A 19,195-nucleotide genomic window follows, 5' to 3' on the forward strand; every position below is an offset into this window, starting at 1 on the left:
ACCGGAAGGGCCAAAATGTTCCTCGTGCTTAACTCTGGTTGGTGGGGTTGAAGGTAGTTTTTATTTCTCATTATTGTTCTGTTCCAACAAGTATTATTATTATTTTCTTGAACTTTTTATTTTGAAATAATTTCAACCCCCTGTGAAAGCTGCAAAAATAATACAAAAGCAATATATAGAATTCCAGATACCCTGATTTACCAGCTATTAGCATTCTGCCACATTTTTTCATTCTTTCTTTTCCTTTCTTTCTTTCTATTCTCTAAACATCTGAGAGTAGGATGCATATATTATACTCCTCTAACACGATACTGATACAACAAGCATTAGTTTTGTAGTCAGAAGAAGTTAACATTAAAAAAAATTATATATATTTATCCTATGCCTGTTTTGGTCATTTTCATTTAAAAAATTTTTTCTTGCAAATACAGTTAAACAAAGGGGGAGGCATACATAAAGTAAATAATTTCACTCTGCAGAAAACTACTATCATTATTTTATTGCCTATTTTGCTAGTCTTTTTCCTATGCAAATATGTATTTATATTATAGGGTGTTTTCTTTTTAACATCTACATATCTATACACATTGTTTTCTAGCATACTTTTTTTTTTTACTTAACAGTAAAAATGAACATTTGGGAAATAAAAGAATGAAATGGTATATTTTGAAAAAGAAAGTGAGCTGGGAATGTAAAAGGTTTATTTGAATGGGAAGGGTGTTCTGTGTTTCAACCCAAAAGCATGAGGTGGCTCCATGATGCCTTCTTGTCTCTTTGGAGCCTGAAATCTGAGGGGCTTTCTCAGTTGGTGACTGAGATGTTCAGCTTGTCTTCCTTCTACAGGTTCTTGATCTTCACGATAACCAGTTGGCAGCCCTTCCTGATGATATAGGGCAGCTGACAGCCCTCCAGGTATGGCTCAGGCAACCAGCAACAGGGTGTAGGTAGGAGAGGAGACTGGAAAGGCCACAGGGGCCCACGGTCTTCCTTCTACAGGTTCTCCAGGTATGGCTGCAGAAAACCAGAAACCCACCTCTGACTCACTAAGGGAGAAATTGCAGTCGCACAGCCTGGAATCTTCTGGTGGTCCTCTAGCCAGCAGAAGCAGACTGTGCCTGATGTCAGCTCTATCCTCCCCTTTGCTCTTAATATGCCCAAAGGACACCCCTCTCCGCTGCAGCCTGTGCTGTAGAGGTCTCTCTACCATATTTTTGAAATGTACTTTTTGGAATTTTGTCATAAGAGTCCACAAGAAAAAAAGGGCCCAGTGAGTCTACCTTTTAGAAATTGCAAATTTAGTACTCTGACTCATCATCTCATTTCTAATCCTCAATAACAGCCCCTCCATTTACTGAGTGCTTACTCTTTGCAGAGTAAGGCACTGGGCTAAGCATTTTACTTGCATTATCTATTGAATTCGCACAGCCACCCTGTGAGGCAGGTTCTATTGTTGTCCCCATTTTGCAGAAGAAGAAGTGACTTCTCATTGCACATCTCTTCACCATGACACAAAAGACCCTATACCGTGGGTCCCAGTGGCCTTTCCAGGCTCCTCTCCTACCTACACCCTGTTGCTTGTTGCCTGAGCTCCTAAAACACTTCTGACCTTTGCACTGGCTCTTCCTCCTGCCTCAGGGCTTCTTCCCTGGGCCATATGCGCAGCTCATCCTTCCGCTCTCAGCCCAAACACCTCTTCCTCTGGGAATCCTCTTCTGACCTCCCAGAGTAGGTCCCTGTTATTAGTCTTTGTTTCAGCACCTGCTTATTTTTCTTGTACTAGTTGCAATCTATAATTACTAATTCTGTGTTTACTGGCTTACTGTCTCCGCTGCTGAAATGTAATCTCTGTGAGGGCAACACCTTCACCTAGCACATTGGCTAGCACACGGAGGAGACTAAGAAATGATCAGAATGAACAACTCCACGATGTAGGTAATGTCTGCATTTTATAGAAAACTGAGGGCCTGAGGGATGACTGTGATTTGTTCAAGGTCACAAGGAGAATATATGGCAGAACAGTAGGAATTACCACCATTTAGAGTCATGGAGTAGATCTTTTGGGATGTTTTTTATATGTGTATTATAATGGAATTGCTGTGTTCACTGTTTTGTAAGTTTTGGATACCTGCCAGTAACTCATAACTGTCCGATTCATCAAATATTCATCAACCCCAGTAGTTTTATTGGCTACTTAGCTTTCAATTCTTTTTTTCACTTTTTATTTTTAAATAATTTTGACCTTAGAGGACAAGCCCCATACAGAAAACTCCAACATATCCCCAGAACCCAGATATACCAATTTTAACATTTTGCCACTTTTGCTGTATCACTCTATCCATTAATCTGTTGGTTCATTATCTGTCTATCCATCTTTTGGTTCATTATCCACTTGTCCAATTTTTGAACACTTGGGTATAGTTTGTGTACATCATACTCCTGAATACTTAATACTGCCATGTACCTTTTCAGTGGACAAGGATATTCACTTATGTAACCACCGTAAGTTCTCTGATCCAAGTTCAAGAAATTTAACATTGTTATAAAGCTTTCAATCTATATTCCGATTATTCTTATGTCCCAGTAATGTTCTTTTGAGCCTTTTCTCCCCCATCCTGAGATCCCATCCAGGGATCTAAAATAACTGTCATTTTAGTTATTCTAAATAACTGTCATTTATTTAGAAACAATAAATGACAGTTAAGTTATTCTCTCTTTAGTTTTTCTTTCTTTTTTTATTTTGGAAATATATACAACATATGTCTTCCCATCCCAGCCCCTCCCAAGCATTCCATTCAGTGGGGTTAATTACATTCATAGTGTTGCAGTACCCTCACCAGACCAGAACTTTCTCTTCACCCCAAGCAGAAACCCTATACTCACTTTGCATTAACTCTCCATGACCTCTGGCCCCCACCCCTAGTAACTTTTCCTGTGCTTTCTGTCTCTGAGTTTACATATTCTCTGATATTTTCTTTGTTATCACCAGGGAGCTTAAATTTAACATCCTAAATCTTAAATTTAATATCAAAGTTGTTTCTGATGCTAACATAACTTCAATAGCATACATAAACTATGGTCCTATATCCCTCTGTCCCAACCTTTATGTAGTTCTTGTCACAAGTTACTTATTTATACATTAGGAGTGCAAAAGCATTGATTAATCATTACATTTTATGCATTTGCCTTTTAGAGCCCATAGGAACTAAAAAATGGAGTTACAAATCAAAAATACAGTAGTGCTGGTGTTTATCTTTACTGGCAGTCTTTGTTCTTCATAGGACATCAGTCAGTTGTCTAGTGACCTGTCCTTTCAACCTGCAGAACTTCTTTTAGCATTTCTTGTACGGATGGTATGGTAGTCTAGTGGCATTTGTTTACCTGAGAATGTCTTAATCCCTGTCTCAGTTCTGAAACACAGTTTTGTAGGATATAGAGTTCTTGGCTGGCAGTTTTTTGTTTTTGTCAAAATAAAAACCTTCTGATGAGAAATCAGCATTTAATCTTATTGAGGCTCTATTGTATGTGACACGTGGCTTCTCTTGCAGCTTTCAGAATCCTCTATCTTTGACATTTAAATAGTTTGATTATAATATGGCATGATGTAATTCTGTTTGGGTTTATCCTGTTTGGAGTTCGTTGAAATGTATATTCATGCCCTTTGTTAAATATGAGACATTTTCAGCCATTATTTCTTTGTATATTCTCTCTGTTTCTTTTTCCTCTATCTTCTTCTGGGACTCACATAATGTGTGTATCAGGTACATTTGAAGGTGTCCCACAGGCTCTTCAGATTCTGTTCATTTTCCTTCATTCTTTCTTTCTTCTTGGATTAGATTATTTCAATTGTCTTTTATGTCAAGTTTCCTGATTCTTCTGCCAGCAATTTGCTATTGAATCCCTCTAGGGAATTTTACATTTCTGTTTCTGCAGTCTTCAACTCTGTTTCCTTTTCATAATTTCCATCTCTCTGTTGACATCCTCTTTGTGTTCATCTGTCATTTTTCTGATTACCTTTAGTTCTTTGTTGATGTTTTCCTTTAGCTCTTTGAGCATAGTTTCAGTCTTTCTTTGGAACATGCCAGGCCTTGTCCTCCTCATTCATGGTTTCTAATGCTTTAATCTTCTCCTTTGTCTGAGCCATCACTTCCTGTTCCTTTGTATGTTTTGTAACCTTTTTTTGAAGCCTGGAAATTTCAATATTTTAACATATTATTGCTGGAATTTAGATTTTGAGGTATCTGTTCCATGAGTTGTACTTAGCTGGTGTTATCACAGAGCTTTACTTGAATGCCAGGAGCTAACAAAAATTTATAAAAGAAGAAGATAAAAAAGACACCTCTTTCCCAGTCTTTACAGATTGACCTATGGGCTTCAATCTCCTTCAGGGCTTATCTATACGATGAGTGTAGAGAATGGCTCCAGTACAAAGGTCCTGATCATTTCCGTGCATGCGTCTTATCTTGGACATGCACATTTGACCCTAAGAATGACCCCATTTAAGTGGCTACAAGTGTTCCCTCTTTCCTAGGAAACAGTTTCTTCCTGGTCCCTGGCACTCTACAACTGTGACCTACAGCCAGCAGTCATTTGCTCCAGGCAGCTACTTCACTGTTCTCCTACAGAGTTCTGAAGGAGAGCCCTGTGAGCTGCCTTCTATAGCAGGGCAAGTTCTAGGACAGAGAGCGCCTCAGGTTACCACCAGCAGATTAGACTACAGGTTGCTCCCAGTGTGTGCACAGAGCTTACTTTGCTCCCTCTGGAACCAGGATCAGGGACCTGCACTGAGAACATGGGGTGACTCCGTGTCAAGCCAGTGAGAGGTGGGGAAAAGGCTAGCCAGGGCACCAGGAGATCCTCCCATTTTTAAGTTGGCTTTTTCTTGATAAGGGGCTCACCTTGTACTACAATCTTTTATCATTTTTTGGAACTTTGAGAAAGATGTTTCTGCTAGTTTTTGCAGGTTGTTGAAAGCTTCTGTGGGGAACAGAGCCTTGAAGCATCTTACTCTGCCATCTTCACTGGGGTGGGGCCATTCTGTCTGTTTTTTGTTTGTTTGTTTGTTTGTTTACATGGGCAGGCAAGAACTCTGCCTGCTGAGCCACCATGGCCCACTCACAGCGCATTCTATCTGTTTCTAATGGCTACTTAGTGTGTCACCCTGTTGGCCTCCCTCATCTCACAGTTCACATCCCGGAAAGAGCACAGCCTTCAGCATCCAGCAAGCCTGAGTTCTAAACCTGTACCAGACTTGCCAGCCTTGAGATCTGAAGCAAATCACAGTGCCTTTATGCTGCTCAGTTTCCTTAACATTGGAATAATTAGTCTTATCAAATGGTACATCACCCAGAATCTGAATATCTTAGTCCCTTTTTTCCTCCCTCTCTGCTTATGGGGTAGTCATTGGGCATTTTATGGTCAGCGTTTTATGATTACTGACCAGAACCTCAGCCAGAACGAAAGCCCTGGCTTTACTGTCCTTGGGTATGACTTCACCTCTGTGGGTCTGTTTTCTGATCTCTCAAATGGTATCATAGCAATCTATACCTTCTTTACAGGGCTGTCAGGAGGAGGTAGAGATTGGAAGTGCCCCAATGATGCCTGGCCTGAAACAGGGCTTAGGAAGTACAGGGGTAGTTACTACTGTCTGTATGTGAATTCTCATGTCATTTTTTCTTCTTCCTTAGGTCTTGAATGCGGAAAGGAATCAACTGACATATCTCCCACGTTCCATTGGGGACCTGATCCAGCTCCAGACCCTCAATGTGAAAGGTACGGAGAGCGGGAGGCTGTGTGACCTCTGTCTCTGGGCTGCCTCGGCCGGTATCCACAGGGCTGCTCAGCCTGGCAGCCATTGGGCATGAAGGCAACCAACCTCGAGGTGCCACTTTCAACTGCCACTTCAGACCTCCTGGTAGGTCAGTCCGCCGCAATCAGAGCCAGGGTTTCTGAGGGGCTTCCTACCGCTCCGTGAGCCAGGGCCTTGTGGAGGGAAGGGTAGCAGTAGGGGACTGGCTGAGCCATTCCAGAACCACGGAAAGGCTCTGAGTAGTGCTTCACCCTTAGCGAATAGCACCTCCACATTCAGTAATGTGTGAGCCTCAGGACAGCCCCGAGAGGTAGGCAGAGTGAGGTAGTTCTGTCCCCCAATTTATAGGTGAGAAAGGTGAGGCTTGGAGAGGCATGACTGCTGAAGATCACCCGAGGAGACAGTGGCACAGCCAAGATTCTAATGTAGTCTCCTCACCCTGGATTGAGTGCTTTCTTCACTATAACCCCTAAATCTCTTATTTCTTCTGAGCACCCTTAGGCACTTTCTCTACAAAATGCCTCAGTGTACCCATTTGTAACAGGTAAATAACTACAGTGGTGCTCATTTGTTGGTCACTTATTATGTGATAGGCACTGTGCTGAAAACCTCACATATGGCATTATCTCATGGAACCCTTGTTCTTATGATGCCAGATAGTGTCATTAACCCCATTTTGCAGTTGAGAAAATTGTGACCCACAGAGATAAAGTTAGTTCTCCGAAGTCACTCTGCTAGTAAGTGGCAGGGTGGGAACTTGAACCCAGGACATTGGAACTCCAACATCCTCAGTTTCCAGGACCCAATGGAGGCACATTCCCCAGGGGTCAGAGCGAGACCCTGACCTTCCCCCAAGTCCTGGTGGGTGTGAGGCATGAAGCTGGTAAAGGGACTTTGGGGTATTAAGCTGCACCATTGGGCTCTCTCCAGACAACAAGCTGAAGGAGCTTCCAGACACGTTGGGGGAACTCCGAAGCTTACGGACACTCGACATCAGTGAAAATGAGATTCAGAGACTACCTCAGATGCTGGCTCACGTTCGAACCCTGGAGGTAAGTGGGGAGCCATTCTCCCCCAGGGCCCTCTGTGTGCCTGTCTACCTCCTCTCCCTCCCACGTTCCTGAATCCCTGCCTTGGTCCCATGGGGCTGAGGTCACAGAGATCTTAAGACATGGCTCGAAGGAGCTCAGAGAGAGACCAATAGATGAACATCTATAATTGTTTGACTTTTGCTGCCATATGAAGGGTGAAGAACACACTTCTGGAGTGAAGAGAGAATGCTGAATTCTAATGAAGTAACATCTTATGAAAAAGGGTATTTGAGCCAGACCTTGAAAGAAAAATAAGGTTTTGTGAAGTAGACATGAAAACAAGAACATTCCAGGTGGAGAGAACAATGTGAGGAAAGCCAGGAAGTGGCAAAGAACAGGATGTGTTAAGGAAAGGCTGAGGGAGCTGATGTGATTGGAAATTGCTGTGCCTGAAGGGTCCAAATCATAAAGAGCCCAGAGAGCTATGGGGAAGGAAGCCATAGGAATTAGGTGTGGGAGTCTTCTCAGGCCGGGGGTCTGGGCCCCAGCTCATACATGAAGAAAATGGGTTTCATCAAAGTAGATGGTAGGGACACAAGGCAGCCATTCTGTGAAAGTGGGCTCTTAGATTCTTTCCGTCATAACGAGATGCTTCACACTTATCTGGTGCTTGCTAGGGCTAAGTGCTGGACCTGTGTCACCTCACTGACTCCTCACAACAATCATGTGAGGCAAATAGTATTAAGCCATTTGCAGCTGAAGAAATTGGGGCACAGAGAGTCTAAGGAACTTGTCTGCGGGCCACACAGCTAGGATTAGCAGAGATGGGATTGAAAATCAGGCAGTCAGCTCTCTCTCTAAGCCAACTCGGCAGGTGAACTCACTGCCCACCCCGCTACGTGGAACATGACTCCCAGGGGTGTAAGTCTCCCTGGCAATGTGGGACAGATATCCAGGGATGAGCCAGGACCCAGCACCATGGGATTGAGAAAGCCTTCTGGACCAAAAGCAGGAAGAAAGAAATGAGATAAAATAACGTTTCAGTGGCTAAGAGATTTCAAGCAGTCAAGAGGTTATCCTGAAGGTTGTTCTTATGCATTTTATAGATATCCGTGTCTATGTATCTGAAAAAGAGTGACTGGAGGGAAGTACCTGAAACTGTTGAGCTGTGCTCCAGTACACTAGATTCTTGACAACCATTGAATAACTATATGGCGTTTACATTTTAACCATGTGAGAGTGAAAACCTTATGTCTGATGCTCCTTTTATCCAGGGTATGAACAGATGAGTAAAAAAATAAAGATAAAAAATAAATAAATAATAGGAGGGTAGATAAAGGGTAAAAAATTGAGCAGAATGTAATGCTGGTGGTCCAGGAGAGGGAAGAGTAAGGGATAGGGGATGTATGAGTATTTTTTTTCTTTGTATTTCTTTTTCCAGAGTGATGTAATATTCTAAAAATGATCATGGTGATAAATACACAACTATGTGATGATACTGTGAGCCATTGATTGAATACCATGTATGGACTGTATGTGTGTGAAGATTTCTCGATAAAAAATATAAAAAAAAGAAAAGAAGAAAATCAGGCACTCAGAATCCAGGACCTGTGTGCTTCACCTCTGAGCAACTCAGACTTCTGGAACAAGAAGTCATTCATTTGCAATGATAAACAGTTTGGCCTAGCATCCTGCAATCCTCCAGTAAGCAGTCAGGGAATTACCTCTATCTCAAGCCAGACTGCTGAGAGGAAGCATCTGCCCCAGGAGAGGGTGGGTGAGCATGGAGAATGGAGCACAGAGAGGTGGCTATCCTCTGTGCTGTCCAATAGAATCGCAAGAACGTTCTGTAGTGATAGAAATGTCCAAATCAGTAGCCATTCGCCACATATGGCTAGTGAGCACTTTAAATGTGGGTGGTGTGACCACAGAACTAAATTTTAAGTTTTATTGAGTTTTAATTCATTTAAATCTTAATAGCCAGTTGTGATTAGTGGCTACCACATTGGACAGTGTGGCTCAGAGCACGTGTTCCAAACTCTGGAGCTATTCTAAGTTACCTAGTGAGAGCCATCAGTATGATTCATTTTATATTAATTCTTTAAAAAAATAATCTTTTGGGTGGGCCACAGTGGCTCAGCAGGTAAGAGTGCTTGCCTGCCATGCCTGAGGACCCGGGTTCGATTCCCAGTGCCTGCCCATGTAAAAAATAATAATAATAATCTTTTGAGCCTCTTTCTGTCACCTTGAACAAACCTATTTTTAGAATGAGAGAATAACAGCAGCCAGTCCTGGTAGAGGCCCTACCATGTGCAGTTTTTTCCACATGTTATCTCACATAACCCATAGACAGACTGCAAAACTAGTGAGTTGTGCCCATTTAACAGTGAGGAAACTGCGGCTCAGAGAAGTTTAGGAACGTGTTCGAAGGAGCACAGCCAGCAAATGATTAGCTGGAATTAAAAACCAGGGTTGTATGTGTTTAGAGCGATGCTGTAGATGCACGCCTCAGAGATACGGCAGGGTCGGTTCTAGACCACCGCAATGAAGTGAGCATCATGAAAAGGCAACTCACACAAATTTTTTGGCTTCTCATGCACATAAAAGTTATGTTTATGCTGTACTGTAAGTGTGCAATAGCATCATGTCTCAAAAAAAACGATGAATATACCTTAATTAAAATATGACACAGAAACCTGAAGCGAGCACATGGTGTTGGAGAAATGGCGCCAGTAGACTTGCTTGGCAGGGTTGTCATGAGCCTTCAATTTGTACATAACACTATCTGTGAAGCTCAATAAAGCAAAGCACAATAAAACTAGGTATGCCTGTGTAGTAGAACTTTCTGCAATGATGGAAATGTTCTATAATCTGTGCTGCCCAATATGGTAGCAACTAGATTCCTGAAGCTATTGGACACTTGAAGTATGTCTTCTTCACTGAAAAAATTTAATTAATTAAAATTTAAACTTTAAGGGTCACATGTGGCTCACGGACACCACACTGAGCAGAGCAGCCCTCGAGCCCTTGCTCCTAAGCCACTGTACTTTCCTGACAGTGACTAACACGCCCATGTGGGGTGAATTTTCTTTAGATTCATCTTCCCTGGGTGGAGTTTTCTGCTTTTGGGCCCCTCACCTCTTCTCAGCAGCCCAGGCCAATGAGTTCCTGTGTTCTGGAGGAGTCTCCCCAATCACTCACGCTGTGCATGTCCACCAGACGCCAGCTTTGTGCAAGGGCTGTGCTGCCAGGGCTAGGAAGGGTTGCCTGAGCGTCCCCTTCCACTCTGTGACTTGTGCTGCAGCAAAATCAGAGCTTGCATACCTTTTCCCTGCTCCAGAACTCCCCGGGCCCCTGAGGCTTTGTCTGTATAATTGAGGCATGAATTTCCGAAAGGCGCTGTTGGTAACCCATGCTAACAGTCAGTAGGGTCAAAAGGGCCGTGGGAAATGAGAAGCCAGCAGGATAAGGGCTCATTTAAAAACTCACACTGTGGGCCTAGGCAACTCTGTGCATGTGTGTGTGGGAACCTAGGTCCCTGTTTCCTGGGCTTCATAAACATGTAAGCAGAGTGCATACGTATATGAATATGTGCCTGGTCCTTTATTTTATCTTACTGACAAAGTTATACTATGTATTAAAAATTTAAGTATTAAAAAATACTTAGTGAAGTAAATGGTGTGCTTTAGAGGAAATGACGTGGGTTTGATATATATTCCTCGAAATTTTTTTCTGTAAGTATACTGAAGTGAAAGCATATGAGTATAGTTTTAAAGTAAACTGGAATCCTATTCTCTATGCTGTCCTATACCTCCATTTTTTTTCACTCATGCCTTTATTTATCCAAGAATATTAATTGAGTGCTTACTGCATGCCAGTTGCTGTTCTAAGTGCTGGGAACACAGCAGTAAACAAGACAGGTAAGCTTTCCCTGCTCTCATGGTGCTTACATTCTAGAAAGAAGAGACAAACACACCCACACACACATTAATAACTTAATCAGGTAGATTCAGGTTATGTTGAATAGTGGAGTGAATGAAACAGATAAAGAGGGGGTCCCCTTGTATCCGCAGACTCTGAGCCTGGATGCCTCTACCATGATCTACCCCTCTCAGGAGGTGTGCAGTGCTGGCACCGAGGCCATTCAGCAGTTTCTCTGCAAAGGTAAGGCCAGGCAGCCTGCCCTGTTGTCTCAGGAAGGAAATGGGCCCCCCAGTCCCTACAGCTACGTGTGCCAGGCCAGGCTGGGCTGCGGGGAGATGGCAGAAACCAAGATGGCCCCATTCCCTGCCTGCTCGGAGCCTGAGATCTGGCAGGGGAAACAATTGATTACAGAAGGAAAGATAATTGCAGGTTGTGGTTATGAGAGAATCTGAGAGTGGATTTAATTTAGGTCGGGGCTTGGGGACAGCCTCTCCAAGAATGTACTTTAACTAGGCTAAATTATATGATACTTAAGTACACAAAAGATCTAGAGAATAAAACACTGTGAGCATATACGTGCAACTACACAGCTTAAGAAATAATCCTTTCAACTTATTTACATACAGATTTTATCTATTACGTAACTAATATATGGCTACATCCTTATTGTAAAATGTTTGTTTTACTCTTTAAAAAATAAAATCCTTAAAACTTATCATGCTATACATGCGTTTTTCACTCAAGAATAAGTCTTGGGCCTTTTCCTGCACCATGGTGTATAAATCTGCCTCGTTCTTTTCAACTGCTGTAGTCTTTGGCTGTGGAGTCTGCATAGCTTGTATAACCACCCCTTTATTGTGAACGTGGAGGCTATTTCCAGTTTCCCACTATTATGGGCATTTTCATACACACCTTTCCGGCGCCGTGTAACTATTCCTCTAGAGCAGACCCAGCGGAGTTGCTAGGTTAAAGAGAAGCACACTCTGTATCGCCCCTGAAGTGCTTATGCCGGTTTACATTCCCATGGGGCATATCTGAGGGGACTCTTCTGTTTCCCACAGCCTGAATTACACTTGGTATTATCTTAGACTTAAAAAGTCTACTAATCTGACAAACAAGAGAGCCTATTTTAATGTCACTTCCTTGATTGTGTGAATATGTTTTCATGTATCTACTCCCTTGAGTATTCTGAGAAGAAGAAAAAGGTAACTCTAACTACATCAAAATTAAAAAAATTCTTTACCTCAGGACACCACCATCAGAGTTAAAAGGACAAGTAACCATCTGGAAGGAGAGAGCTGCAATATAGGATAGACTCAGGTTATTAACTGCAATGTTTAAAGAATGTCTAAGAATCAGTAAGAAAAAGACAAATGACCCGGTAGAAAATAGGTAAAGGGTCTGAACCCTTTCAAATCATACAGGACCGGAAGAGGAAAGCCTCTTGCCCAGGATCACACACACAGCTAATTGTCAGCAAAGCCGTGGCTTGGACTCAGGCCTCCCCACCAAACTCAGGCTCTTACTATTGCCTCATTCTCACTTGGATGATAGAGGTGGATGGCATTCCCACTTACACATTCAGCCTACATCTACTAAGTACCTGTCACATTCCATGCCCAGGAATTAGGACTGGTGAACAGCACATAGTGTCAAGTCTAAGGAAAAGGAATGCCATGGACCAAGTCATGGACAGGACAGAGGATGCTGGGGGGGAAGGAGGAGAGCAAGGGTTGCAGGCACTGGGGTTGGCGGGTCCCCAGGCCCTGATACTTCCCTCCTGATCCGCTTGTGCCACATCTCTTACAGAATCAGGGCTGGACTACTATCCCCCTTCTCAGTACCTCCTACCAGTTCTGGAGCAAGATGGAGCTGAGAACCCCCGAGACAGCCCTGATGGGCCCACTGACAGATTCTCAAGGGAGGTGGTAGAGTGGCAGGTAAGGGGCACCTGCCTGCAGGCATGTGTGGGCTTGCGTGTTGGCTGCGGGGACATAGGGAGATGTTCAGAGCTGCAACTCCTGCGTTCATCCATCAAACAAGGATTTCACCTCCCTTTATTCCGACATGCTTACGTGCTTCTACGATGCCTTCTCTGACTATGTCCCCTCGCTAGCTCACAATCATCAGCTTTTCCATGCCCCCTCCCTCTGTACCCTGAGCAAATCATGCTCCTTCCCCTTTTGGGACCTTTGAACATTGGTTCCCTCGTCTGGGCTGAATCAGTCTTATCCCTCAGTTCTCAGTTGAAACATCACATCCCCTGAAAACCCCGACACCAGATCAGGTCAGGTCTCCTGTTGCATGTTCTCGCAGCATCCTGTACATTTCCTTGATAGCACTTATCACAGTTGTAAATTAAGGAATTAAATAATATGGGGAATTGTTTGTTTACTATCTGTCTCCCCTGCTGGACTGGGCTTCAGAAGAATGGGGGTCATATCTGTATAGTTCATTGTTGTCTCTCTACAAAGATTGCCTAGGTAAATACCATTCTCTGTATAGGACCCCTGCCAAGCCCCAAGGTAGGTTGGAGATGCTCTGGTCTGGCGAAGGGTGCTCATGTCATCACGAGCAACTTGCTGGCCCTCAGGTGATCTAGCATAGGACAGGCTATGCCCGTGCATGCAGTAAATGCTGGCATGTTTGCGCCTTGGCCTGACTGTTCCTGATATTGGAACCTTGGCCTCTGCTCCTACTCTGGAGACTCACAAAGGCTTGCACAGGGTATTGCTGAACTCCCGAGGGTCTTCCCTCATCCCATGCCCAGCCCCTGCCATCTTAGGATTTGTTAGTTTGGCAAGGATTTGTTGCTGTTTTTCTGGAGATTCGTTGGGAAGACAGGTCCACCTACTTTCTAGTTACCCTTTCCCTTGCCTCTTGGTTTTCATTTCCAGTGAATTTTCTGTGAGTTCAGTCCAGACTGCTTTATGTCTTCCAATGATTTTTTTTTATAGTTTCTGCTTCCTGATGCCACTCTTCCCTTTTCCAGTGTTCCTGTGAATGCCTTTGAATTTTGTTTTTCTTTTTGACATTTCAATAAGATTTGGAGAAGGAGGGGATTGCTATCCAGGAAGATTGTGCCAATTTATACTCTTAGAAAGTATTTATAGCACACATAACCTGGCCGAGGATTAGCAGACTGAACCTATAAAGAATGCTTTCAAGTGAATAAGAAAATGAAAACCATCCCAATAGAAAAAAATAGGTAAATGATATATCAACTGGTAATAAAATTAAAAAGTACATTTGGTCAATAAACACAAAAAAAATGCCACCTTCACTTGTAGTTAGAAATGTGCAAATTAAAACAATGAAATAACGTTTATCGCCCTCAGGTTAACACAGATTTTTGTTCGATAATTTCTGTTGGCCAGAGAGTAGGGAAGCAGCTACCTTCATAAGCTGTTCTTGGAAATGGAAGTTGGTCCACTTTGAAGGATAATTTGACAATATGTGTCAAAAATTTAAGTGGGCATAGCCCACTATCCAAAGTTTCACTTTTCAGTAGATACTCCAAAGAAATACTTACACAAAGGGGCATTATATTATATTGCAGCCTTATGTGTAGGATGGAAGTTGCAGCCTTCTTTGTAATAAGTGAAGTATTTGATGCCTCCTAAATGTGTGTCAGTAAGAATGGGCTAAACCAACTATGTGCTATCCATACTACAAGACATGTTTATATAGACTTGGGTCACCAGGACACAGTGAAAAAGGCAAATTTCAGATCACAATGGAGGTAGTATATTTCTATTTTTATGTTTAAAAAGATAACCCGAAGGAAATATGTAAGAAAACAGATCAGCAGTTGCCAGGGGGCTTGGATTGGCATAAGGGAATTTATTTGGGTTTTAGAATTGTCCTATGCTTTGATTGTGGTGGTGGTTTAACAGATGTGTGATTTGTCAAAACTCATAGCACTGCACATTAAGAAGAGTCAGTTTTACAATATGTAATTATACATTGATAAGAATATGTTTATATATATGCACAAACATATTTTTTCAAAAGCACAAATTACATGTATGCAGATGTATGACTTGGGTTTGATAATGGTAGATACATCTGTGTTGGGTGTGGGGAGATGGGGAACCAAGGTTAGGTTGGGCAATGGTCCGTAAGTACTGTAGTTTTGTATGCCACGTTTTGCTTTTTTGCAAGAGGAATATATTCATATATTACCCATATAATTAAAAATTGATTTTAAAAGTTATACTCCTACCATCAGAATAAGAAAAATACTATTTTCTTGTTAGATGCTGCTTTTACAACCCAGGTAGAGTATGATTCTGGTCTCAGAACAGGATAACTAAGTAGAAGGACCATAAATATGTGTGTGCGTGTATTTGTTTATATTTAATTGCAAAAGTAATTCATCTTCCTTATTATAAGATGAAACAATACAAAATGTATAAAGTAAGTTAATGGCAAGCTTCCCCTAAGGTAATCATTATTGACTGAGTAGTGGAATATCTTTTAAAAATTTTTTTCTACATACAAGTGCTGAGAGGAGTTTTGTGGTTGGTATTGTTGCTGTTGCTGTTTTATTAGAGAAGTTGGAGGTTTACAGAAAAATCGTGTATGAAATATAGAGTTCCCATATGCCACCCAGTGACTGATGTTGTTTTTCAAAAGTGGAATCGTGCTACAGCCCAGGGGGAAATGTGGAGGACACCTTTCTCTGTCACTACACACTGACTCACCTCCTTACTTGACAGGTGCATAATAGTCCATTGTATGGATGTACCATGATTTATTGAAATGACCACCTGTTGATGGGCTCTTGAATTATTTCCTGTATTTCCCTGTTTTCACACTTTTGAACAATTCTGCAGAAACTTGTAGAAACACCTTTGTGCATTTGTGGGAGTGTTTTGTTGGGGAGAACTGGGTATTGCAGGTTTGTTATATAGACGAACAGAGGAATCTAATATCCCATGTCTTGGTCTTCTATAAGAAGCACCACACCGTCTCAGTGCCACGTCCCCAGAACTCTCTTGAAAACTTCCATCCTACAGCGGTGCTGAGCATGTAATAGTAGAACCCAGGGAGAGGTTCTCAACCTGGATGCCCACTGGAACCACCTGGGGCCCTTCATCAAAATGGGCCCACCCCCCTAGTCTGCTGCAGTGGGCCTGGGAGGGGCTGGGAGTCTGCATCGTCTCAGGCCACCTGGTGATTCTGATGAACTCGCCAGCTGAGAAGCACTGCTGCATGCCTTTTCTTGACCACTATCTTTTTCCCCCCAGAATAGATTCTCAGACTATGAGAAGAGGAAGGTAAGAAAATGCCTTTTCTCCTCTGTCACTTTTCTTCCCATTAAAGACCTAATTTTTATTTAAAATTTTGAGGAAATGACTTTTTCCTGCCTCTAAATTAGAAGTTAAAGTAATGCTTTCTCTTATATATCATTGCCACACTGACTCCTCATGCAACCTTTGGGTACGTGGCATAGTATCTGCAGTTGGCAGACGAGGAGCCTAAGACCTGAGGAGGCTGAGTCCAAAATCAGGCTATAAACCCCTAGCCTCTGCCAGTGCACGGCCCACTTTATTACAGTTGGGCCCCAGGAGGTGGCACCCTGCTCCAATGTACTGCCACCCAGGTGGCCTTGCTTGGTTGCTGGCCTGTGCTGACTCAGTCACCCAGGATCTATGTTCTTACAGGAGCAGAAGATGCTGGAAAAACTGGAGTTTGAGCGGCGCCTGGAGCTCGGGCAGCGCGAGCACGCTCAGCTCCTTCAGCAGAGCAGTAGTCAGAAGGACGAGATCCTTCAGTCGGTCAAGGAGGTTTGTGAGCAGCCCAGTGAGTTCAGGCCAGCCTGCACCCTCCGTGCCTCCGGGGTTAGGTTGAGGTCTCTCTGACGTGGGAAAGCTGTGGGCTGAGGCTCTCTCACTTCCACCCTCCAGGAAGGGGGAGGCCCTTACATACCAGCTAGGCCACCCTCCTCACTGTGCAGATGAAGCCTGAGGCCTAGGGAGGGAAGGAAGTGCCCAAGGTCACATAAGACAGGGAAAGGACACCCATTCCTCTAACCCAGTCCAGTGCCCTTCATCCCCTTTGCTGCCCCTCACTGCCCTACAGCGTATCTGAGGGAGCCCCAGGGCCCAGGACCTCTGCCTCTCCTGCCGCAGGAGCAGTCCCGCCTGGAGCAGGGCCTGAGTGAGCACCAGCGTTACCTGGACGCCGAGCGTCAGCGGCTGCAAGAGCAGCTCAAGCAGACCGAGCAGAGCATCTCAACCCGGATCCAAAAACTCCTGGAGGAGAATCAGAGGTGAGGCTCCTGTGCTTAGGCCCCCAGACCCAGAGCCCTTCCCCTATATGATAACCTTTGAGGAGCCTTGGATGTAGGTTCCTGTCTCCCTCATGGTGGCTCCGCCCCTGCCCAAGGTTTCCATTGTGAGGATCAAATCTTGGTGCTTTAATTTGCATGGAACATAAAGAGAAAAAAATCTGATCTGGGTATTACAAGGTCTAGTTTCTGTCATGGGACTGCTACTGATTGGCCTTATGACCTTGGGCGTGTGTCTCCCCCTCTAGGCAAGAAATTGCCCATCTGTAAAATGAGTGGGTTTTACAAGATAGTTAAGATCACATCCTGTTCCAGTAAAATTGAGTTCCAAGTAACCTATTAGAATGCGAACAGCCATTCATCCCATAGTTAAAATTGTCTTTATAAATCCTGTCCAAAGCAGAAGCTGCTAAAAGCAGGTCTTTAAGGGGCTTGGGAGAAAAAGGGTCAGGTGGAGAATTAAAGAAGCCGGAGAAAATCTACTTAGGAATCCCATTGTGGGAAAATACCAGAAACAGGCTTCAACCACATTGCCTGTTATTTCCAAGCTTCCTTTTTCCTTTTTCCCTCAAGTCATTTGTTCCTCCATCATTTTACATTTATAAAGTACCTGAATGAGTTGGTCAGACCTGCCATGAGCACCGTATTCTAATCACCAAGGGTATCAAGTAAAGCTACCATTTATGCAGTGTTTATTTTGTGCCAAAGACTGTATGTATATTTTCTCATTTATTCTTTACAAACACTCCATGAAGTGTTTTTGTTATTCCCTTTTCACATGTGAGGAAACTAGGACTTAGCTTGTTGAGTAACTGGATTGAAAATGCAGGGCTCCCAAGAGATGGGGCTACAATTGCAGCCAGCCCTCTTACCAGGCCCCCTCTGTGCAGCCAGTACGGCGAGAGGAGAGAAGTTCTGTTGGAAACAGGCCTACTGGTGACTGCCAGGGGTCTTTTATGGCTTTCTCCACAGGCAAAAGAAAAGTTCTGAGATTCTGAAGTCTCTGGAAAATGAGAGGTACGTGTTCTGCTCAAGTGCTCTTTGTCGGCGCTGCCTTCCTTCTGCAGAGGTATGCAGCTTTGGGGAGAGGATGTCTTGTGATTCCTCAAAAGATCATGCCAGGAAGCTTCCTAAAGCTGTAAAGACATTCTCTCCTTTCATAGAAATATTGAATTAAAAAAGAATCACTGGCGGGCCGCGGTGGCTCAGCGGGCAAGCGTGCTTGCCTGCTATGCCGGAGGACCCCGGTTCGATTCCCGGCCCCAGCCCATGTAAGAAACAAACAAACAAACAAAATATAATAAAACAAGAAAATGTTTAAAAGATGTTTCCCTTTCTTCCTTCCATCCTTCCTTCCTTCTCTCTGTCTTTCCTTCCCTTCCTCCCTCTAAAAAAAAAAAAAAAAAAAAAAAAAAAAGAATCACTGCCTTTAAACTATGTAACACTTCTAGGAGAAAATTCAGAGGCATGACTAGGATATTTATATAATGTCCAAATATATTTCTAGCATGAAAATTTGGGAAAAAGACAAATTTCTGGGAAAAAAAAGAATTATTTGACATAAATTATGTACAAAGGAATATATACCTTGTAGAAAAATATTCCTGGTTAAGGGAAAATAAGTATGTTGCTAAGTAGAAAAATGGTGAATCACATTTAAAGCAGCATAGACAGTCTATCATTTAAGACACCCTGTACGTAGCTGCACAGAAAACAGAAGAAACTATTCCCAAAGGTTAACACTGAACATTTTTGAGAGATAAGAATTATAGGTGGTGATGTTTTTTTCCCTTTGTGCTTTTTTTCTGTTTTCCAAATTTCCTACATTGAGACACACTACTTACGGAATTAGAAAAGATGTTAGGTGGGAGAGACGAATTCTGCCTCCTCCCTCCCCGAGGTCCTGAATATAAGTCCCTCTCCTGGGTTCTCTGGGATTCCGAAAGAGCAGCATGGATTTCTCACTGTCCATGTGGGAGCTTCCCCTCTCCCATTGGGCCCAGCCTTCTGGGCCCCTGAATGTCTGGGACGCCTCCTACAGGGCATACCCACAGGGTTTGGGGTAGCCCACCACTTCAGCTGTGGTAACGATGTAGCTAAGCTGAGTTGTGGCAGGTGACGTTACTCATTCAGTGCACA

General features: G+C 43.2%; 1 protein-coding gene across 4 annotated transcripts in view; it reads left to right on the forward strand.

The window, feature by feature from the left end:
* The window catches only part of LRSAM1 (leucine rich repeat and sterile alpha motif containing 1), a 48,500-nt gene that overhangs the window by 5,548 nt on the left and 23,757 nt on the right, over positions 1 to 19,195 (forward strand). For all 4 annotated transcript variants that reach the window (XM_077145417.1, XM_077145431.1, XM_077145423.1 and 1 more), the window contains 9 exons: positions 844 to 912; positions 5,685 to 5,769; positions 6,737 to 6,858; positions 10,911 to 11,001; positions 12,571 to 12,701; positions 16,014 to 16,043; positions 16,431 to 16,553; positions 16,899 to 17,038; positions 18,029 to 18,073. In XM_077145417.1, the coding sequence (XP_077001532.1) occupies positions 844 to 912; positions 5,685 to 5,769; positions 6,737 to 6,858; positions 10,911 to 11,001; positions 12,571 to 12,701; positions 16,014 to 16,043; positions 16,431 to 16,553; positions 16,899 to 17,038; positions 18,029 to 18,073 (836 nt within the window). The remainder of the gene's footprint in view (positions 1 to 843; positions 913 to 5,684; positions 5,770 to 6,736; positions 6,859 to 10,910; positions 11,002 to 12,570; positions 12,702 to 16,013; positions 16,044 to 16,430; positions 16,554 to 16,898; positions 17,039 to 18,028; positions 18,074 to 19,195) is intronic.

This window comes from Tamandua tetradactyla, chromosome 2 (assembly GCF_023851605.1).
Source record: "Tamandua tetradactyla isolate mTamTet1 chromosome 2, mTamTet1.pri, whole genome shotgun sequence".
Lineage (NCBI taxonomy): Eukaryota > Metazoa > Chordata > Mammalia > Pilosa > Myrmecophagidae > Tamandua > Tamandua tetradactyla.